Here is a 24,451-nt window from a genome sequence, read left to right on the forward strand (position 1 = left end):
AAATCGTGTTTAAAAAAAATAATAACTGCTTTTATTCTAGCTAAAATAAAACACAAAACAAACAAGGCTTTCTTTAGAAGAAAAAACATTACCAGACATAGTGTGAAGATTTCCTTGCTCTGTTAAACATTATTTGGAAAATATTTAAAAAAGAAAAAATAATCAAAGGGGGGCTAATAATTCGGAATTCAACTGTACACACACACACACACACATATATATATATATATATATATATATATATATATATATAGAGAGAGAGAGAGAGAGAGAGAGAGAGAGAGAGAGAGAGAGAGAGAGAGAGAGAGAGAGAGAGAGAGAGAGAGAGAGAGAGAGAGAGAGAGAGAGGGGGGGCATTTCAGCACCGCCTGCATGTGTATAATGAATTTTAAAGTCGTTTATCTGTTTTCCAACTCTAAACCTAAACGAAAATCCAGCCAAAGTCTGAGCAAAAGTAAGACCTAAAAAATCCCTTTTTTAAATTTTCCTTTTATTGTTTGAAAACAGATATGGAATGGACGGAAGATACCCTGATCTGACCTTATTAAAACTCAAAAAGGCTTTATGCAGCTCTGAATGAGCCATCTGACCAATCTGAACAGGCTCTTAGAAAGGCGGGGTTTAGAGCGACCATGTGAAAACAGCAAAACATATGACCCGAAAACCCAAAGTAAAAAAACAAACATTTTATTTGTCAATTAGTTTGGTCCCAAAAGTTGAAACGCCTCTGTGTAGTTTTGCTTTTCGTTTTCAAGTTCAAGCTTTTCAGTGCTGACATGCATAATGCCGAAATCACCACACACTTTACAGAATATAACGTATTAGCGTGTAAACAACAGCTTCCCTTTAACCAAAGTTCATCTGTTATATCTGAGGGGACGGGACTGTCAGCAGGCCGGTGGACTTCATCTTGTTCATTCCACCGTCCAGAACGCAAACACGAGGGAAATTCACCTTCACCAGATGAGTCGCAAACTACAGCAGAACAAAAAAAAAGAAAAAAAAAAGAAAGAAAATTTAGTGATTAACATGTGTGATTATTATTAATTCAGTATGCGATTCATCTTATTTATCAGATGGCGTCACAGCGGAATGAACCAACAACTATTCCGGCAAAGGGTTGCTGAAGAACTACTGAGAGGTTTCAGCTGCTGTCTGGGCTTTCACTGCCTTTCTACACCTCCCTTTCTCATGTGTTCAATACTTTTCCCTGCGTCATTTCATTTTATTACACAGAACTTCATTTGTAAAGTAATTAGATTTGTTTTCTTTGGTTGTTACAGACATCGGGGGAAAATTTCAAGTACAACGTGGTGACGTGTTCGAAACTTAATTTCCCCACTGTATGCATCAAAATTGGATTAATATATTGATCTTAAATAAACAGTATTGATGACCATCTAGAGATATGAAGTAGGCTTACAGTGATAGCGTTCTTCATGACGCTGCTGAGGATGACGATGACGCGGAGTCTGTATCCGGCTAGGCTGCTGCTAGCGGGACACTGGAGCAGCTCTCCCTCTGGTCCAAACGTGGAGGTGTATGGAATATTAATGCTGCCGTAGATGTGGCCTCGACTGAAGCTGCACACCCACAGTTAAGGATTTATATATTTAAAAAATCAGTTTAACAATAATTAAAACAAAATTAAACAGAACAAAAGCACAAACAAAAAAAATTATTACTAAAATGCTTAAAAAAAACACTTTTTTTAATGTAAAGATGTATTCAAACACGTACAGTTATGGGTCCTGTTTTTAATCATATATAATAAAAAAAACTACATTAATAATGTGTTAACTGTTTTAAATGTAGCAATAAAAAAATCTTATCATTAACACACTATTATAACTATACACACACACACACACACACAAATTATGGTCACACTGTATTTTCATGGTCCGTTTGTTGAATTTAAGTTACATGGCAACTGGTTTTCTATTGTATATATATTTTATATTTTATTGTTATTTGTTATTTGATAATTAATATATATATATATATATATATATATATATATATATATATATATATATATATATATATATATATATATATATATATATATATATATATATATATATATATATATATATATAATAAAAACTGGGAGGAAATAAAATAAAAACAAATGTATAATTATCAAATATATAATTTATAATATTATATAAATAATTAATAATATTATATAATTTTATATTTATATATTATAATAATTATCATATATATATATATATATATATATATATATATATATATACATACATATATATATACATACATATATATATATATATATATATATATATATATATATATACATACATATATATACACATAAATATATACATATATATACACATATATATACATATATTTGATAATTAATACTTTTTTTCAACGTCAAAGTAGGCCTATCTTATTTTTATTTTTTCTTATAATTTTTTGTTGTTGTTGTTGATTAGGCAATAAAAATTTATTATTTCTAAAGTCCCTTATTTCTAAAGGGTTTCCACAGTGTAATGAACCGCCAACTAATACAGCATATGTTTTACACAGCGGATGGCTTACTAGCCACAACCCAGTACTGGGAAACACCCATACACACTCATGTTCACACACACACACACACACTCATACACTATGGCCAATTTAGTTTATTCAATTCACCTATACCACATGAGTTTGGACTGTGAGGGAAACTGGAGCACCCAGAGAAAACCCACACCAACACAAGGAGAACATGCAAACTCCACATAAAAATGCCTACTGGCCTAGTCGGGACTTGAACCCACAGCCTTCTTTCTGTGAGGAGACAATGCTAACCACTGAGCCATGGCCCGGCCAAATGTAGTTTTGTTTCATTATCTGATGGATAAAGAGTCCACATCATGTTCCAGAATAAAACTGTAGAGCATTATGAGGTTCACCACTAATGTGAGCATCACGGCGTATTAAGAAACTAGCCCGAGGTGCTTTTGTGTACATATGCTGCTGTGGTTAGGCATCTAAGCGCTGCGCAATCTCTCGTAAGCTCTTGAGCAGGCCATTAGTAATTGTGTCAGGTGAAGTTCACCGGATTTACAGAACAAACTCCAAACTGATCCATGGCTTTTGTGGAAAGCGGCCAGCTCCGTCCCAAAACCACAGCAGAGCCACACTGTCAAAAAATATCCGCAAATTAGCATTTTCTGTATTTTGTGATTCATGTTTTTATTTTTTTTTCCCACTTATTTATGCTTTTGAAGCACATTATGGGAGTTTGATCTTTCTTCTGACAACTTTTAACCTAAAAAGGTAACATTTTTATTGGTTAAAAGTGATATATTGTCTGGGTTGTTGTTCTATCTTACGCTACAAAACCACCAGCACATGGAGATTACGTAATAAACCACCAGCACATTTTCTGTTAATTTACAGATTTATGTCTACGGGGGGCCGAGAGAGCTTAACACGCAGCAATTTGAAAAAGCGCATGCAAATACACAAAACACCAGCAAATAAAGAAACCATCTTCGTCAATTTGACAGCACACGTGTTCCAACTTGGTCACAACACAAACAACTGAAGAAACGTGCAGCAAATTGGTCACAACACTTGCAAATGTCCACGTAACACATGGAAATGTTTCATGGGGACCCAAAAACATGCTGTGATATGGATGTTGTTTTTTTATTTATGTCTTTTTTTTATTTATGTTTATTTACGTAAACAGGATATTAAAATAAACGAAAAAGAACTCCTTTACTGAGCAACAGTCATAATAACACATCCATATGCCAGCAGGGTCTGTCATGTTTTTGGTTCCTCATGAAGCATTTCCATTGTGTTATGTGGATATTTGCAAGTGTTGTGACCAATTTCCTACGCGTTTCTTTAGTTGTTTGTGTTGTGGCCAATTTGGAACACGTGAGCTGTCAAATTGATGAAGATGGTTTGTTTATTTGCTGGTGTTTTTCGTAATTGCTTGTGCTTTCTTAAATTTCAGGGAGTTAAGCTCTCTCGACCATCGTATATGTCTCTATATATTAGTTCTTATACATTATTTCAAGCTACTAAAATGTCAATAAAAGTCACTTTGTTGAACAGTAGAGTTGAATTTTCCACATTAAAAGTCGACAAAGCAGAATTCAACATCCCATAATTCAATTCACAACTGTAAATAAACTGAAAACACAAAATGAAGAATCAATAAGTTAATTAACAGATATTTTTTACAGTGTACCAATGTAGAACACAATGTGCAGAGCAGACTCCGGGACATGGATTGAAAATGACGTTTATATGAGCGTCTCAAAGAGAAGCGCTAAATGAAACACAGCAGCTGAATGGAGAGAAAAGAGAAGATGAGGACAGAGAAAGAGTGCAGAGTGTAATTTAATAATTACTCTTTATAACTGCCTTCCTTCCACAGATAAAGTTACAGTCAAATCTTCTGCACCATTTCGACAGAAAATGACTGGGAGAAGAGACGTTTTCAGAAATTAAACTTGAATAAAGAATAGAAAATGTGCACATAAATCATACGCTCATGCAGATTTTAAACAGACATTAAAGCAGAGAGCTCTTTGTCTAACATTTCTATCAAATATTGATATGGTTATAAATGGTGCAGAATGCAAAATTAGAGGATGGAGAATATCTACAGTTGAAGTCAGAATTATTAGCCCTCCTGTATATTTTGTTTCCCAATTTCTATTTAACAGAAAGGAGATTTTTTTCAACACATTTCTAAACATAATAGTTGCTCATTACAACATCCGTACACATAAGTCCAGCGTCTTTAGATTGACTTATGACTAGTGCGGTTAACTGACAATGGACCCATCGCTAAGCCCCGCCCTCCTTAGTTACTGTTGCTACGCCTGTCAAGCTTTCGTGCCTGGCATGGCTTTTTCAATGTGTGTCCGCCGGTGTCAGACATTGCCAGGGATATAATGTCATTTTTGGCGAACAGGTGAGATATCCGAGAAAACCGAACAAAAAAAGGACTGCAGTGTGCATTACAGGAGTATATTCATGACATAATAGGCAACCGATTAGAGAACAATTCAATTAAAATTGAAGCTAGCTTAGCCTAGCCTCACCATACGCTGACCATTCAACAGCTTAGCTCATGCTCAGCAGGAGAGGTGAAATTTAAAAATAATCTAATAATAACTAATTTAACCGTGATTTCTCTATTTTTAGCCAAAAAGCCTGAGAGATTAATTGTTGTGCGATGAAAGATAGCCTTACTACTAACCGACGAGGAAACAAGCATGGACAGTGCTTTTACATTATTCATTCATAGAAAGAACAGCCAGAAAAAGGAAATTGATGGATTTGTGTCGAATATTAGCATCATTGACCCATAACAATGTATAGTAAGTTACCTATTACTGTCAGTATGTTTGTGTGCTCTTTATAAATGACTGAAAAACAGCTGCTGGTAAAGTATATTGATCACAAGTGCTCAGTTTGTAATTATATCTCGGTTTTGTTCTGTTGATTTGTAATTTCAAATATTCGTAGCTTTAAATAAGATGGAAATAAGAAGTTCAGTACAGTTAGCAACAGATTCGTATTTTTCAGATCAATAACTCATATCATTATAACCTATTCGCTTTAGGATGACTAAGTTACTAACGTGATGGCGAAGGCTTAAACGGAGCATTATTCACAATATCGAGTGAAAAAAAGTAATAAGACAGCTGTAAAATATAACCAGCTTTGTGTTTTTGCAGGAAACACAGTTTAGGTCTGTTTAGGGTAAGATGTGTGAGTTATTGCCGTCTGTCCATCACTGAACGTGTCAGGAATATCAAAACAAAACTAACTTAGCTCCGCTGCTTTAGCGCCCCTCACACAGCTTGAGCCACGCTGGCATTTCTCCTCTTGGGTTTTTGGTTTTGAAAAGGGAAAAAATTCCACCATGCCGTTCAAACTTTAAGGAGACGGGCTATCAGATTTGCCCAATCCATAAGCACTCGCTTGAAAGCTTGACAGAGCCCCTGTGTGTAGCTACAGTTGCTATGCCACGATTGGTGGGTGACGGTTTTTGGGTGTGGCTTAGCGAAGGGCGGCGCTGTTGACGCATGCTCAGGGTCTGTATGCGATATCTAGTGTATATTACTATGATATTTGACTAGATGTTTTTCAAGATACTAGTATTTAGCTGAAAGTGACATTTAACTAAGTTGATTAGGCAAGGTAATTGGGCAAGTCATTGTATAATCATTGCTCTGTAGACAATCGAAAAATATATATTACTTGAGGGGGCTAATAATATTGACAATAAAATAAAAAAATAAAACATAAATCTAGCCAAAATAAAACAAATAAGACTTTCTCCAGAAGAAAAAATATTATAGGAAATACTGTGAAAAATTCCTTGCTCTGTTAATTTTCATTTGGGAAATATTTAAAATAATACATAAATTACACAATGTAATGTAATGTGTATTTATATAGCGCATTTATTGTGTATGGCCATACACCCAAAGCGCTTCACAATCATGAGGGGGGGGCTCTACACACCACCACCAGTGTGCAGCATCCACTTGGATGATGTGACGGCAGCCACAGGACAACGGCGCCAGTGCACTTACCACACACCAGCTATTGGTGGAGTGGAGAGACAGTGATAGAGCCAATTCGGTGGAAGGGGATGATTGGGAGGCCATGATCATAAGGGCTGATAGAGGGACTTTGGCCAGGACACCGGGGTTACACCCCTGCTCTTTCACGAGAAGTGCCATGGGATTTTTAATGACCACAGAGAGTCAGGACCTCGGTTTAACGTTTCATCCGAAAGACGGCACCCACTGAGAGTGTAGTGTCCCCTTCACTTTTACTGGGGCATTAGGACTCACACAGACCACAGGTTGAGCGCCCCCTGCTGGCCTCACTAACACCTCTTCCAACCGCAACCTAGTGTTCCCTAGCGGTCTCCCATCCAGGTACTGACCAGGCTCAGCCCTGCTTAGCTTCAGTGAGTAACCGGTCTTGGGCTGCAGGGTGACATGGCTGTGACACAAGGGTTAATACTTGTGACTTCAACTGTACATTAGCAGCTTTTATGCTATATTCACTACGCAGTGTTTTAATCTGCCTGAAAGCCTTGCATGCATTTAGAAGGACTTCTTGTGTGCTGGTGTGTGTCTACTTACCGCATCGCTAATGCAAACCTCTTAAAACAAATCAACCACAGTAATGCTTTCCCACACTTTCATTGGTCTGTCATGACTACTAACAGACAACAATGCCTTAGAGTCATGTTTTTCCTTTTATTGCCAATTATGTACTTAAATGTACAGACAACTTCTAAATGGTTGTTTTTAAACAGCATAAAGACGTTTATAGAAGATGTAGGGACATTTACGGTACTAGATTAACTAGACTTTTACATGTCTTGAGGAAAATTTGAGTGTGCTTAGAGTTGACCTCACACTTTTTGATATTTAATGTGTTCTGACATATAGGTTAAGCCTCTGGGACCACAGAAGTGCTCTCTTAAACACACGTAGAAACATTAACATCTAGCAGCTAAATGTGTCTGGAAAAAACATTCAAAGGTATTTATTTTCTGATTGGCTAAGGTAGACGTCAGCGCGTTCTCGACTTGAACACACTCTCTCCGGCAATGTTCCTTCTGTGTTTACAAAGAGCAGCATTCTGGCAAATTAGCGGTAATGTTACAACTTCTCTTTCCGGAAAATTACTGAAACAAATTCACTAGTATTTTCAAAAAGCACCTGTTTACACATACAGACCTTTCCAGAAAATTGCTGGTAATTTTCCGGAAAGGTCTGTACGTGTGAAAGGGGCTATTAATGCATTAAAGAGTTCAAATCTGAATCTCTTGAATCCCGTAGTAAACAAAGAAAACAAAACAAATAACCCTTTTGTGCAGGGTTAAAACCTTAACAGTAAGACTAAAAAAGGATACTCTTCAAGGCTCCTGATGTCCACCGCAAGAATTTTGGGTTTGCCAGTCCTGGCCCTCTTGACGGGAGTTTTAAAGAAAGCTGGTCCACTCAGCTCACACAGGTCAATGAGGTCTTCCACAGAAATACGCGGAGACACTTCTGCTTTCAGCTCGCTCAGCTTGAGTGGCTCACGGCTCTGAGGGTGCAAAAAAAATGCAGTGAAACAACAGATTTTTTTGGTAGAAGTGAGAGAAAGTGATGAAGCTTTGGTGTTAAGCATGAAAACAGTGTAAAGTATATTTAAAGAAATCACATACAGTTCAGTTTCTATATTCTGATGACTCTGGTATCCCCCAAGGACCTGTACTTGGTCTGATGATGTTCTCTGTTTACACTAAATAACCTCCTCCCAGTGCACTGCATTTCTTTTTCTCTTCAATGTCGACATAAAATCATGGCTGGTTTTCATGCCTCTATCGGTTTTCACCTCTGTGATCTCATATCCCTCTGATATCTCAACCTGAATGAATAATCAACACCTCAAGCTCAACCTGTCAAGACTGAGCAGCGCTCAAGGAGGCTTTCCAACTCAGTCTCTCTCCAACTCAGATGAAAAAGCACAGTTGTTAGCTTGAGGTGAGCAAAAGGTCTTGAAATCTTACAAGATGACCAGCTCAGCTCAAAAATCGCAAATTTGTATAACATCATGATGCAAAGCTATGTCCTTTATCGACCTCAATTTCTTCTTTGATCTTTATATCACTCAGCAGAGGCTAAGATTAGTGCGCTTGACCCTAATCCTTAAGAAACCAAACAAACTTTGTTTAAATCTGTTTTCTGTTCAAGTAGTCAGTTTCAGCTTCAAGTTAAACTCTTTTTCTGCATTACTAGCTGTTTTTTATTCAAGAGACAGCTTGCGAGTCTACCTGGATGTGCCGCATGACCCCTCAAGGGTATCCAAAATACTGCAGCTTAATTCACAATTCGCAGTTGGAAATTCAGTCACAGGCTGTTGTCAGGAAACCTCATTTTCAAAGTCAACTAAATGTCTTAAAAACAACAGCTTTACTTAATTGTTTTAAGTAAAAGTCAACTAATGGCTTTAAAAACAACAGGCTTACACACAATATTTTCAATGAAAAGTCAACTTACTCAATATTTTCAAAGAAAAGTCAACTAGCTGCTTTAAAAATGACAGGCTTACTCATTATTTTCAAATAAAAGTCAACTAATCGCTTTAAAAATTACAGGCTTACACAATATTTACAAAGAAAAGTCAACTAATCGCTTTAAAAATGACAGGCTTACTCAATATTTACAAAGAAAAGTCAACTAATTGCTTTAAAAATGACAGGCTTACTCAATATTTTCAAAGAAAAGTCAACCTGCCCAATATATTCAAAGAAAAGTCAACTAATCAATTTAGAAACAACTGACTTACTCAAAATATTAAAATAAAATTAACTAACCGCTTTAAAAACGACAGGTGTATTCAATATTTTCAAAGAAAAGTCAACTTACTCAATATTTTTAAAGAAAAGTCAACTAAATTGCTTTAAAAACAACAGGCTTACTTAATATTGTCAAAGAAAAGTCAACTAATCATTTTAAAAACGACAGGCTTACTCAATATTTACAAAGAAAAGTCAACAAATCATTTTAAAAACGACAGGCTTACTCAATATTTACAAAGAAAAGTCAACAAATCATTTTAAAAACGACAGGCTTACTCAATATTTACAAAGAAAAGTCAACTAATCGCTTTAAAAACGACAGGCTTATACAATATCTAAAAGAAAAGTCAACTAACTCAATATTTTCAAAGAAAAGTCAAATAATCTCTTTAAAAATGACAGGTGTACTTAATAATTTCAAGGAAAAGTCAACCAATTGCTTTAAAAATGACAGGCTTACTCAATATTTTCTAAGAAAAGTCAACTAACCGCTTTAAAAACGTCAGGCTTACTCAAAAAAACTTTTAAGTTAAAGTAAAGTCAACTAAATGCTTTAAAGGTAAACAGGTATACTCCATTTTTTTTTAAAGTGAACTAAATGCTTTAAAGGTAAACAGGTATACTCCTTATTTAAGTCAACTAATCTCTTTAAAAGCAATACGTCAACTTTTCAAAGCGAAAAAGTTTTAAAGTAAACCTCAGAGTTGCATTTAAGCCTACATGGGAAGCCAAAACTTGCCTGAATCTAAAACATTTTTTTCTGGCCTCTCATATAGCAGCTAATGCCCTGAGCCCCTGCAATCTTATCATTATCAATCCCCGTTTTTCCCAGCCTAATTGGGGCAATTAGCTCCATCCAGTCTCCACATGCAAGGAGGAGTCCACCTGTCTGGAAATGTCTCCATCTGTGCCCCATCCTAATCGTTAACTGAGCAGCAAATGAACCATTTGAACTCAAAAGAAGACTATTCATTTTCACATAAATATTATTTCCCCCACTCGACAAAATAGCACTGCTATACAGCAATATCTTGGCTCTAATTGGCACTTCAGGTTCAGCCACTTCAGATCTTTATTAGAAAGAACCAATTTGATACGCACAATAGGAGCGGATGGCAATCACTGAGCCTGCATGTCCTCCCTAAACAGCAACACTGGACATCAATCATGGATTCAATTTCCTGAAATGAATGAATTTAACTTCATTTGCTTTTGCTTAAACCATCAGACAAACATAATTTGTAAAAAGCACTTAAATTAAATTTATTTGCATCTATACTTCTTGAAGTAACATTACCATCTATTTTTGCATTGCACTTTTAAAAAATATTTAGCTTCATTGGAATGGTACAAAACTTTAAAAAACTTAAAAGTCAACTAATCACTTTAAAAACAAGTTTACTCAATCTGTCAAAGTCAACTAATTGCTTTAAAATTCAAATACGGAGGGCTTGGCTCTTTGCTTTGTCTTCTGATTGGCCCGTTGTTCACCAGGGTTTTACGTGGTGGAAATTACATAAAAACATGGAAACGATGGTGTCTGGGGCTCATGGTTTGCCCATTTTCATGTACTGATCTCTAATTATTTTACTACACCTTGATATTATAGGGTATCTTTAAAACCAACAGTTTTACTCAAATTAAAAAAGTCAATGGCTTTAAAAGCAAACAAGTTTACTGAATTTGTAAAGTAAAATTAACTAATCACTGTAAAAGCAACAGGTTTACTCATTTTTTATAAGTAGAGTCAACTTAATACTTCAAAAGCAACAGGTTTAATCAGTTTGTCAAAGTAAAGTCTCCTAATCGCTTTTAAAGCAACAGATCAACTCAGAATGTTCAAAGTAAAGTCAAATAATGGCCTTTAAAAGCAACAGGTTTACTCAAAATTTTCAAACAAAAGTCAACTAATTGCTTTAAAAGCAACAGATTTTCTCAATTTTTTAAAGTGAAACCAATTAATCACTGTAAAAACAACAGATTTACTCATGTTTAAAAAGTAAAGTCAACTGATCACTGTAAAAACAACAGATTTACTCATGTTTAAAAAGTAAAGTCAACTAATCACTGTAAAAACAACAGATTTACTCATGTTTAAAAGTAAAGTTAACTAACTGCTGTAGAAACAACAGATTTACTCATGTTTAAAAGTAAAGTTAACTAACTGCTGTAGAAACAACAGATTTACTCAAGTTTTTAAAGTAAACTAATGGCTTTAAAAGCAACAGATTTTCTAATTTTTTTAAGTTAAGTCAAATAATCACTGTAAAAGCAACATATTTCTCATTTTTTAAAAGTAAAGTCAACTAATTCCTGTAGAAACATATTTACTCATGTTTTATAAGTAAAGTTAACTTATGGCTTTAAATGCAACCGATTTTCTCAATGTTTTTAAAGCGAAGTCAACTAATCACTGTAAAAGCAATAGATTTACTCATTTTTAAAAGTAAAGTCAACTAATCACTGTAAAAACAATAGATTTACTCATTTTTAAAAGTAAAGTCAACTAATCACTGTAAAAACAATAGATTTACTCATTTTTAAAAGTAAAGTCAACTAATGGCTTTAAAAGCAACAGATTTACTTAAAATTGTCAAATAAAAGCCAATTCATGGCTTTAAAAGCAACAGTTTTTTTTTCAATTTTCAATTTGCCAAAGTGAAGTCCACGAATCGCTGTAAAAGTAACTGATTTTTAATCAATTTTTAAAAGTGAACTAATCGTTTTTACACTGTTCTGTAAAACGTTATAAATCTTTGCCTCTTACCCATTATTATTTGTAAAAGTTCCAAGAAACATGAATTATAATAATGATAATAATAATTAATAATAATAATAATAATAATAATAATGTACATTTTTAAAAAATCATTTAAACTTTTAGTGTGCAGAGTGTTTTTATATGAAGTAAATGTTATGCTATTGATTGTGCAATTGATTATCTTATGCTTGTACAGAAGCGCCACGCGACATATACAGTCACGCCAGCCCTAACAACAATGGGCATTATCACTGCATCTCCACTCTTTTGAGTCCAGGACTCTGAAACAAAGGGCAACAGCACAGAAAGGGCAGCGGGTTGCGGGAATATCTCGTAAATGTCAATGTTCAGTAGCCCATGAAATCAGTCCAATCAGTCACGGAGTACCAGCCTCCCACAGAGTGCAGCCAATTACCCATGAGGTCACCTTAGCAATGGAGGTAACGTTTGAGGAATGGAGGAACGGCTGATGTCCAATGAATTCTGCTATTAAAGTGCATAGGATCCACAGAGCTTTCTCATCATTGCCTAAAGGAGGCCCTTGTGCCCTGGCTTCAGAAACTCTAAATGCAGGCAAGAGTCTTGACCTTTTATTATCAGCTGTGACATTTCAATAGGCCGTCGACTTGCCTGTTTGGGTGCTCTGTGCTTTTTAGACCACTGAGCTGGTCTGATCACCAAGCGGAAATGGATGAAAGTTTCATCTCAAAGCGCAGAAGAGTTGGCTTGTGGAGAACTGGAGAAATAATCAAATCCATGCAAACATTCCTGCGGGTATTTACGGTCTGTAAAGGATTACCAGTGCGAATCTGAAAACAAGCTCGTGTTTGAAAAGCTTAGCGTCTACATGACAGGTGCCGTCGGAGGATGTATGTTGTCTTCTATCAGAAATGACGAAGGATGGAGATCTGGTGTATATTCAGTCATGTGTTGGATTCAGTAGTGAGCTGTTAGTGTGTGAGAGAGACGCATTGAAACATGTGGCTAAGCTTGAACAGGTGATTCACACTGCAGTGTCTCAAAGAAAGTCTGGATAGGAATAAACAGACATATCCAAGACTTAACGGTTGACAGTGTGGAATGATTTATGCCATTTGTCTCTTATGGCTCAATCAGAACTCAATGCTAAAATGGTGATATATTAGGCCACATGATCAAAGTTGTCGGAACCATTTTTTAAATATTGTTGCGTGCAAAATTATCAGCCCACATGTTTGGTCACAAGACACTATGCCACATGTAATATGTCCAAACTTCATTCCAATGCCTATTTCCACAATATACACAAAGCACTCCAAATGTGGTATCTGTTCAGATGCTTCTGTGATTCCCGATCGTCTCATATTCGATGTAAATGGGCCCAATGAATGATATTGGAGATTTTAAATTCAGCTCGGCTCGCTTCAGGATTTCTGGGTTGTGAATGTGACCTCGGTTCACTAAGAAGTCATTGGCACTTTGTCATTCCGGCAGTCGATCATTAACATTCTAACACAAAGGCCATGTACACAGACTAAAAGGAATGTTTTTAAGAGGATTACCCACAGTTCTTGGCTCTTTGTGTTAAAGTGGCGTGTTATCGAGAGCCTTGTTATTGAGTTATCGAGTAAACTTGCTTATTCACCTAACAAGGCAAGAATAGCCTTTAAAAGCAGCTAGTAAAGTTTGACTAATGGAAGGGGATTCTTGATGAAATGGACTGATGCTAGTGTGTGTTTGGTGTGTGTTTATTTATAGGGAGACTTTAATGAGCGACTGTTTGAAGAGATGGAAAATGAGTTTGCAGAAGAAGCATGTGAACTGAATTTAAAATTAATCAGATCTGAGAATTATATCATATTGGTTTATTTATGTATTATTATTATTATTAATAATAATACATTTTTATTAATAAAGTACTTTATATATTAGGTAAAACCGTAAAGCAAAAAAAAAAAACAAAAACGTGATGAAATGAAGCAAAAAGACTTGAGATCAGCTCCTGTCCCAAATAAGATTTTTGATTTATGAAAGATCATGCGACACTGAGGCAGGAGTAATAATATAATAATAAAAATTTAATTGAAAAATGTAAATAATCACTGTTTCTTCTGTATTTCGACCAAATAAATGAAGCCTTAGAAAATCTTACTAACACCAAACACCAAACTTTAGAATGGTTATGGATGTCAGAATGACAGTTTGACAATGGTGTTACGCCTCCCATTGGTGTCGATATACAGCCATATTCGTCTGCTACCAGTGTGATATTGTTCATATACACACACACACGCATGCACGCACGCACGCACACACACACACACACACACACACACGTTTGTTTTTGTGAAAAGTGGGGACATTACATAGGTTTCCATATATTTTATACTGTCCAAACCGTTTATTATATTGCCCCCACCCCACCCCTAAACCCAACCATCACAGGAGACTGTGTGCAGCTTTACTCTCTGATTAAACTCATTCTGTAGAATTTATAAGCATTTTGAGAAATGAGGACGTCACCAATGTCCTCATATTTCACCTCCTTTTTGTAATACCTGTGTCATACCCATGTCATTACAGATTTGTGTCCTGATATGTCACAAAAACATGTACACACACACACACACATTTTTAATAAAATAAAATAAATAAATAATTTTTTTAATCATAATTAATAAATTTTTTTATTAAAATTAATGTTTTGTTTGTTAAATAAATGTGAAAGTTTAGAGCAGTTGTCACCACAACAGCTTGACAATGTCTGCATAATCTTTAAGCTTTTAATCGATAATCCAGCAAGTTTTCATGGAACGTGAATATGAATATGAATGAAATGATACGTGACGTGTGAAAACTTAATCTACCAAAACACAAAGCTTTGTTTTGTTGCGGTGACGGACAAACAGGAATGTGTCAAACATTTCAAATATACAAACAGTGGCTAAAGTACATACCAGAAATGATCATTTCACATTCTTGTTTTGGAAAATATACATTTATGTTTCAATACAATATTAAGGTCAACAAAAACCTTCCGTGCATTATTAAATCTGTTCATCTTGCGCCAAACGATGCGCATGCAATCTCAGAAATGTCAATTCAATTACTGGAATAAACTGCAGGTTCACACAACAACCTTCAAATCAAATCTGAGTAGTGTTGTGCATCAGCATCAGACATGACCATCTGATTATTATACACTATATTGGTGTCAGCAACCGTCAAAATAATAGCGTAGTGGTTATTACTGCTCATCATGACAGTCATTTTCAGAGCATCAACAACTACTTAGTGCTTCTCAAAAACTCATTCAGTCGTGTACACATGATGTTTTCCCTAGAATCACCTGAAGTTTCTCGTATCATCATCCCTATCGCACACACTTTTAGTCACTGACAGAAGGTTTGGCTGCGAGTTGCGACTTGTTGGAGTCGGGCTTTAGTGACGGCGCCTGTCAGATGGCCGACTGAAGGAGAGAGCTTGTTCAGCAGACAAACCATGCTCTAATGACCAGGAGATGACAATCAACAGAAGGCCTAACCGCACCATTTACCACAGCTAGAGAAAGACTGACGCAGGGAAAAAATGCATGACAAAGGAGAAATAAACACCAGTGCCAGCTGTAAAGAAATGAGAATTGCTCTAAAACATTTACATTTATGCATTTAGCAGGCACTTTCAGCCAAAGCTTTCTAAGCAGTTTGTCAAAGAGCCAATAATATTTGTTTAAAAAAAAACAACATGCGAATGAGCTGCCACTCTTACATTCTTTTATAAACATGGCACCGCTTCTGAGGAATGCAAATATCTTTGACAGCGTAGAAGAAAATATATGTTAATTAACAGTTGGGAATAGCTTGTGAAGCATGGGTGTTTTATGTTTATTTATGCTTTTGAATTGCATTATGGGACAGTATTGACTAACTAAAACTATCTTTAGGTGAGTTTATTTAGGGGGAGGGGCGATATTTAAAGAGCAAAAATAGTGATAGATGCTAAATAAAAAAGTAAGTAAGTAAAGTAAGTGCAGTAAGTAAAGGTTTATTTATATAGCACCTTTCCCAGACATTACATTTACATTTAGTCATTTAGCAGACGCTTTTATCCAGAGCGACTTACAAATGAGGACGAGGAAGCAATTTACACAACTATAAGAGCAACAATGGATATAGGCTATAGGCAAGTTTGAGGTCTGCAAAGAAAGTGTAAGAAGCAAAACAGTAGTAATTTTTTTGTTTGTTTGTTTTAATTAAGTTAGTGGAGGAGTCAGAGAGGGAATTGCAGATTAGTAAGGAAAGTGGAGACTAAATAGTTGAGTTTTTGAATAGTGACTCTGCCATTCTGATGCAGTTAGGGAGTTCATTCCACCAACTGGGCAGATTGAGCGCGAGAGTTCAGGAAAGTGATTTCTTCCCTCTTTGGGATGGAACCACGAGGCGACGTTCATTCACAGAACGGTCTTTTTCTGGAGGGCACATAGATCTGCAGAAGTGAGAGCAGATAAGAAGGGGCGCAGCCAGAAATAGCTTTATAAGCAAACATCAGAGCTTTGAATTTGATGCGAGCAGCAACTGGCAGCCAGTGCAAACGGATGAGTAGCGGAGTGACATGTGCTCTTTTAGGTTCATTAAAGACCACTCGTGCTGCTGCGTTCTGCTTTACAATAAGAGAAAACTAGTAAAAGAACACATGACGATAAAAGAAAATGTGTTAAAACATATTAAAACTATATAAAAATCCCAATACAGAAACAGTCATACTGTTAAGTAAAAGCTTGACCAAAAATGTGCATCTTTAAATACTTTTTAAAAAGTTCAACTGATCCCAGAGTTCTCAGTGCTATCAGGAGAGAGATTCACACCTCTACATGGCACCCTCTACTGGATTTGTGAAAAAAAATATGTCAGGCAGACGTAGCCCTGGGTTTATATTTCTCGGTTCTCAAAAATGTAGCCCTGGGCACATATATCCAATGAATCGGAGTTGTCTTTACCTCAACCTGCAAATCCTAAGCTTTAATCTCGCACAAAAGCAGATCTGTTTCCAAGCTAGTGTATGATTTAATTTTCTGCTAACCAAGTCAGCCATGGTATATGAGACTCTCATAGGTTAAATGCATATTACGCCCAAAACACACCCATAACTCATTAAGAGATTAGGCACCAGGCGCAGACCATTTTTCCTAAAATAGCAAAATTTGATTCAGACACGCCCCTAAGTGCTCCTGTAGACCATGCTCTTGAGCCCCCAATCTTTAACCATTAAGCCAATCACACTTCAGAGATTTTCTAGCTGGTTATTGCCACTTGTGCACTTTGTGGTTAATTGCATATGTAAAAATGCATTGGCTGAGATGATTAAATGTAAATGTATGTGCGAGTGTGTGGGCTTGTGAGACCGTGAGCGTTTCTCAGCCCTTCACAGACACGAACATAGCTGGATATCGCCGAAGCGCTGCATTTTCCAGATGACAGGCTGCGTTCAGTCAGAGAATAGAAAGAGATTAGGTCAACAGATGAGTGTTTGTGAAGCTCAACGCTGCCTTGGGCCCATCTCTGATGAATCGCAAACAGAGAGACGAATGCGGAGAGGTAAAAGGTTAGACAGACGCTCTCGATGCCACTTGAGTTATATCTCACATCCTCATAACACAGACAGACACATCAGCGCCGAGATAAGAAATGCAATTTATGATGAAAACCTCACAAGCTCCAGCAGAAGTGTTAATATTAGTCCGTCTGCGGCTATTATGACATCCTGAAAGAGAAACAAAAATATGGTATCTGAAGTAAGCAAACACTTCCTATTTATATGGCTGGATAACTATTAGATCCAAGTTATTTACAAATCATTCTTCAATCATTTTTAAGTAGGGGTGTAACTGAGTATTTTATCCTGCTTTTATATGGAGTAAAATCACTGTGATAAATATTTTGTGCGTAAATAAAATTCACGCATCTGTAATTGTAAAATCGTAAAGGAAAACGAAACGTACTCATCATTTTTACGAGGGTACAAATTTAAAATCTGTGATTAGAACAGATACGGTTTTGACGTTTTCTTGTCTGTTTGTATATTACTGATAAATTTACGGTGGGTGTACTTTACAAAACGAAATACAGTTTCACCATGGACACGACAACCTGTTTACGAGTACGAATTAAAAAGCGTCATTCAACTGTCAAAATACTAGCTGCGTCCCAAATCGCATACGTATGCACTATTCTACGCCATTTTGTAGTATAAATAGTGTAAGTAGTGCGTTAACACTCTAAAAATAATAAGTGCACTTTCATTACCCGGATGATGCACTCATTCGGCCGCTAAAATGAAGTGTGGAATGATGGACACTTCACGCACTCAACGACCGCAGGTTTGCCTACATAGCGGAAGGGGCGGAGCTATCAGACGCACATGTTGGATAACTTTATTTATTTTGGATGGTGAAAGCAAAATTCTCCAACGAGAGTGATTATAGCGCCTCCCGATGGTGAATGCGGTTATACTCACGGCAGGTATTATTTGATAATTCAGTCGTTTATTTCACTGATTTGGCAACCGTCAAACGTCATCAGAGAAACGGGTTGAATTTCCGCTTAGTAAAAAAACATTAGTGTGCCATTTGGGATGACACTACATACATATATTATCCTGTTAAGTGTGTAAGTGCATAAGTACATAGTGTATAGTGTGCCATTTGGGACGCAGCTACGGTCACCGCTGTCTAGGCATTAATTAACAAGCCAGAGTCATCTTTCACAGCAGTGTGCTTGCTAAGCTCGAGCTCCCACACACCATCTCAGGTAAGATTTTTGTTATTCCCTCTTTGAGAAATGTCCGTTATGAGCTGTAATAAAGGTTGAGACTTAATGACGTCCATTTTCGCTGTGTTTCTTGGACATTTTACAGAATCAAAATTAAGAACGGGCCGAGGATAGTGAAAATAATTTAAGTTACCGTTACAGGCAGCAAACGCAGAACTTCTCAGAGAATCACTTAACAGTGTTTAACTATAACATGACATCTGTTGATTAAGTAAGCTTTTTTCAAGCCAGATCGATCATTTATCTATTTTTAATGAAGATATCAGCAAAAGGCAAGTTAAATATTTCTGCTGCAACATTCGGATGGTAGGGTCCGAATTTGGTGTCAACAACATGAAAGCATGGATCCAACCTGCCTTGTATCAATAGTTCAGGCTGGTGGTGGTGGTGTAATGGTGTGGGGGATATTTTCTTGGTACACTTTGGGTCAATAAGTACCAACTGAGCATTGTGTCAGCACCACAGCCTACCTGAGTATCATTGCTGACCAAGTCCATCCCTTTATGAGCACAGTGTCTCCATCTTCTGATGGCTACTTCCAGCAGGATAACGCACCAAGTCATAAAGCGTGAATCATCTCAGACTGCTTTCTTGAACATGACAATGAGTTCACCGTACTCAAATGGCCTCCACAGTCAGCAGATCCAATGCAATAGAGCACCTTTGGGATGTGGTGGAACGGGAGATTCGCACCATGGATGTGCATCTGCGTGATGCTATCATGTCAATATGGAGCAAAATCTCTGAGGAATATTTCCAATACCTTGTTGAATCTATGCCACGAAGATTTAAGGCAGTTCTGAAGGCAAAAACGGGTTCGACCTGGTACTAGTAAAGTGTGCCTAATAAAGTGGCCAGTGAGTGTAAATTGTAATAAAGAATTATAATTATAATATAACATTTAGTGTATTAATACATTTTGTAAATTACTATATATAATATATTGGTAAAAAAGAAAAATATAAATACAAAAAAATACATTAAAATATTAATATTTATATAATATTATATAGATTAATATGTCATTAAAATAGATTTACTAAGAACAAATAAGCATATTTATAAATATTCATGATTCACATGTGTGTAGGATAACAAACTTCAAAATAGTAGTAATTAAATAGCAATAGCATTCAAACTATTACTATACTATGCTAGTAGTCAAAAATGAATCCTTATTATAATTGTTCATACATTGTATATTATGGTTTATTTAATATAATTAAATATTTATCTAAATAATAAATGCTCTCATTTGCATGTTCTCCCTGCTTTCGCGTGGGTTTCTGCGGTGCTCCGGTTTCCCCCACAGTCCAAAGACATGCGATACAGGTGAATTAGGTAGGAGTGAGAGTGAGTGTGTATGGGTTTCCCAGTGAAGGGTTGCGGCTGGAAGGGCATCCGCTGCGTAAAACATACGCTGTATAAGTTGGCGGTTCATTCCGCTGTGGCGACCCCAAATTAATAAAGTGACTAAGCCGAAAAGAAAATGAATGAATGAATAAATGCTCCCAATTACTATTATTTTTACTATTTCATAAAAGTAAAACAAATCACATAGTCACCTGTGTTTCAAACTAGCTTATGAGAAGAATAGGAAAAGTCTTTGTATAACCTTTGCTCTTTGGTATATGTCAACTAGGAGATTTTCATAATATGACAGGAAGAGTAACGAGCAAAATCAAAAGGTCAGGTCATCACAAAGGTTGGACGAGAGCAGAGAATGGAATATTTATGGGTGAAGGCTGAACTCTCACATGCATTAAGACTTACTTTCACAAATTAATGGTGACTTACAAGGGAAATGAGGTCAAATCATGCTTGTAGCCTGCATGTGAGAGTTTCCTGCTGAAATTCCGGAAGAGAGGGAACAAATGTAGCTGAAATTTAGCATTAAGAAACTGAACGCAAATCAGATTTAGGACCTCCAATTTTCCACATGTTCAGCAACACGACGAATGTAGTTTATTGGCTTCCACAAACTACTGTAAACAACCCAAAATTAAATAAAACATTTTATTGTTTCTCTAACATCATGCTGTTCCAACCCTAAATTTGATTATTTTATTATTTGTTTTTGTCTATATAGTGAAAGCTAGCATAGTACAAAACAACACTGGACTCCAACTACTTCTTCTGTGTGAACAATAAAACTCTAGAGACATTTTTCGAAATATATCCTTTTTAAAAAATCATAAATATTTGTGATAAGGTCAAAGAAAACAGAACTAATTTGTCAAGAGAAGATTTTCTTTAGAAAGCTTATATTTTAATTTAAATAAGCCTTAAATTTTGAAGTAGTTTTAAAAGCTTGGAAAGATTGCTAACAAGTTGCTAACATGTTTTTAGTACAAATTAGCACTAGCATGATTAAACATGTTGCTAGCATGAATTAAAATATTAAAAAATAATAATTAAAAATTTTCTAGTATTTTCTAGCAGAAAGTAACATGTTCCAAGCATGTTTCTATTGAGAATTGGCATGAATAAACAAGTTATCCTGATTTAACAAGTTGCTAGCATGTTTCTAAAACAAATTTACATATTGTTTGCACAAATTGGCACATTACCTGCATGTTTCTAACATGAGTTACTTTGCTGTCAGCATGAATTAGCATGTTGTTATCACAAATTACCATGTTGCTGGCATGTTTTTATTGTGAATTAGCATAATGAATTGCTAAAGAGTTTCATGATTTACCAAGTCGCTAGTATGTTTCGAAAAAAAAATATGTTGTCAGCATGAATTTGCTTGTTTTTATCACAAATTGCCATGTTGCTAGCATTTTTCTATTGTGAATTAGCATGAAGAATTGCTAACAGGTTTCATGAATAATTACCAAGTTGATAGCATGTTTCTAAAACAAATTAATAGATTGCTAGCATGAGTTAGCACAGTGTTAACACATTAGCTGCATGTTTCTAACATGAATTATTATGCTGTCAGCATGAATTAGCTTGCTAATACAAATTTACATGTTGCTAGCATGTTTCTAACATGAATTAGCATAAAGAATTGCTAGCATTAATTAGCAAGTTTTCATGATTTAGCAAGTTGCTAGCATGCTTTTAAGACAAATTAATATATTATTAGCATGAATTAGCACACAGTTAACACATTAGCTGCATGTTTTTAACATGAATTACTAAGCTGTCAGCATAAATTAGCTTGTTGTTTTTACAAATTAACATGTTGCTGGCATGTTTCTATTGTAAATTACAGTAGCATGAAGAATTGCTAGCAAGTTCCATGATTTACCAAGTTGATGGCATGTTTCTAAAAACAAGTGTATAGATTGCTAGCATGAAATAGCACACTTTAAACACATTAGCTGCATGCATCAAACATTAATTACTTTGTTTTCAGCATAAATTGGCATGTTGTTATCACAAATTACCATGTTGCTAGCATGTTTTCTGTTGTGAATTAGCACTAAGAATTGCTAGAGTGAATTAGCAAGTTTTCATAATCTAGCAAGTTGCTAGCATGCATCTAAAACAAATTAATATATTGTTAGCATTAATTAGCACACTGTTAATACATAAGCTGCATGTTTTTTTTACCATGATTTACCATGCTGTCAGCATGAATTACCATGTTGTTATGCCAAATGAACATGTTGCCAGCATGTTTCTAGCACAAACGAACATGCAGCTAACTTGTTTGCAGTATAAAATTAGAATATGTACATATTTCGATTATTCAAGTGTTCTTTAATTCTACTCAAGCTGGTCTTTGTGCAGGCACTGGAGTGTTTACTAGCGAACCAGAGCATCTCATTAGGAAGTGAACAGCGAGAGCATCAATGGCTGAATTCTCCACTCTTCTGACCGCGAACCTTCATGGATCATTTGATCAGCACTGGGTAATTGGCTCTATCCTTCATGCTTTCTGAATTTACCTTTCAGCTCAAGGCAATCTTTAATAGTCCAAAAAGGCCAAGAGGAACTCAGCAAGATGTCGAAGGCGATTACTGTAATAAAGGTCCCTCTTTTTGTTTAGGATTTGTACATTTATATCTTCAATCGCAACAAGCAGTACAACGGAGAAAGAAAGTTTTCTCTTTTTATGGTCATTTTAGCCCTATTATTTTACCAAAACCAAATATGTTGACAACATTAAATAATGAATTCAGCATCTAACAAATACAAGTGGTTTTCTTAGACGTAGTCAGTTTAAGATGACGAATAGTCACTCAGAGGTTATTTTCAGACACTTACCAGGTCAGTTTTGGTCAGTTCTTGAAACTCTGATGCGTAATATGAAGGTGTTTTGCCGAAGCTGTTGCTCTCGCTGGGAGGTTTGTTTGGCTGGGCATGCTGGCGGTAAGTGGCACTTTTAGGAGTCCAGCAAAAAAGGTTGATGGATTCTCGAACACAGCGTTCAATGTCGATCTCTGAATGCAAAACAACAACAACAAGAGAGACCAGTCACTCTATGAAATGAGGCCTGAAAAGTTTATCCAAATCGGAATTTATTTGAAAACTAGCAGTCAAATTATGGTTACATCACAGAAGTATTATAGATTATCAAAGTAACTACTTTTTTATTTAGCTATTAATGCACGCTGTGATTGTCAATCAATGCAAATTAAAATTTCTTTAATTCTTTAACCATTTTTTAAACCAACATATTGCTGCAAACAAGTGGCCTAAATTATGATATTCTGAATTGAAATTGTAAAGACATTTTAGGAACAACAAATAATAACCTGACTTCTACTTGATCATTTGGTATCATAAGTGGCCTATATGAAAGGCAAAGGCCTCTAGATTACGCTTATTTTACCAAAATAAAATATGATCATGCCTTGATTTTAATGATTTATTAGGACTATAAGGTCTGACTTTGCTTAGACTAAAGTCTTGTCACTTAAAAGAAATAATGTACAGTATAGAATATAAAGTCATGGTGCAGTGGAGAAAGCATAAATATTGTGCATGACTCCCATAAGGTTGGAGGACTGCATCCATACATCTCTGCAATGACTCAAATCACTGATTAATAAAGTCATCTGGAATGGCAAAGAAAGCGTTCCTGCAGGACTCCCAGAGTTTATCAAGATTCATTGAATTTACCTTCATCTTGCCCCAGACATGCTCAATAATGTTCATGTCTGGTGATTGGGCTGGCCAATCCTTGGGCACCTTGACCTTCTTTGCTTTCAGGAACTTATGTGGAGTGATGTGGATGCTGAAGTATGAGAAAGAGAACTATCCTGCTGAAGAATTTGCCCTCTCCTGTGGTTTGTAATGCATTGGGCAGCACAAATGTCTTGATACCTCAGGCAGTTGATGTTGATCTCTTGTACGCCCCCATACTGAATGCAACCCCAAACTATGATTTTTCATTCACTAAACTTGACGGATTTCTGTGAGAATCTTGGGTCCATGTGGGTTCCAGTAGGTCTTCTACAATATTTGTGATGATCAACTAAAAGTCAAGTTATTATGTGTTGCATGAGATCTATGTGTTTATTGTACAGCTGGGATTGACAAAAAAAAAGTGCAAAAATT

At 35.9% G+C, this 24,451-nt stretch overlaps 1 protein-coding gene across 3 annotated transcripts in view; it reads right to left on the reverse strand.

The window, feature by feature from the left end:
* Positions 1–671: 671 nt before the first annotated feature.
* Positions 672–24,451, reverse strand: part of tbck (TBC1 domain containing kinase) — a 173,733-nt gene continuing 149,953 nt past the window's right edge. For 2 of the 3 annotated variants that reach the window (XM_073949181.1, XM_005160101.5), the window contains exons 23-26: positions 23,156–23,331; positions 7,934–8,109; positions 1,424–1,583; positions 672–975 (exon numbers count right to left, since the gene is read on the reverse strand). In XM_073949181.1, coding sequence (XP_073805282.1) covers positions 865–975; positions 1,424–1,583; positions 7,934–8,109; positions 23,156–23,331 — 623 coding nt within the window. In that variant the 3' untranslated portion in view covers positions 672–864. The remainder of the gene's footprint in view (positions 976–1,423; positions 1,584–7,933; positions 8,110–23,155; positions 23,332–24,451) is intronic. The other variant, NM_001080637.2, reaches the window with a different exon arrangement.

This window comes from Danio rerio, chromosome 1, assembly GCF_049306965.1.
Source record: "Danio rerio strain Tuebingen ecotype United States chromosome 1, GRCz12tu, whole genome shotgun sequence".
Lineage (NCBI taxonomy): Eukaryota > Metazoa > Chordata > Actinopteri > Cypriniformes > Danionidae > Danio > Danio rerio.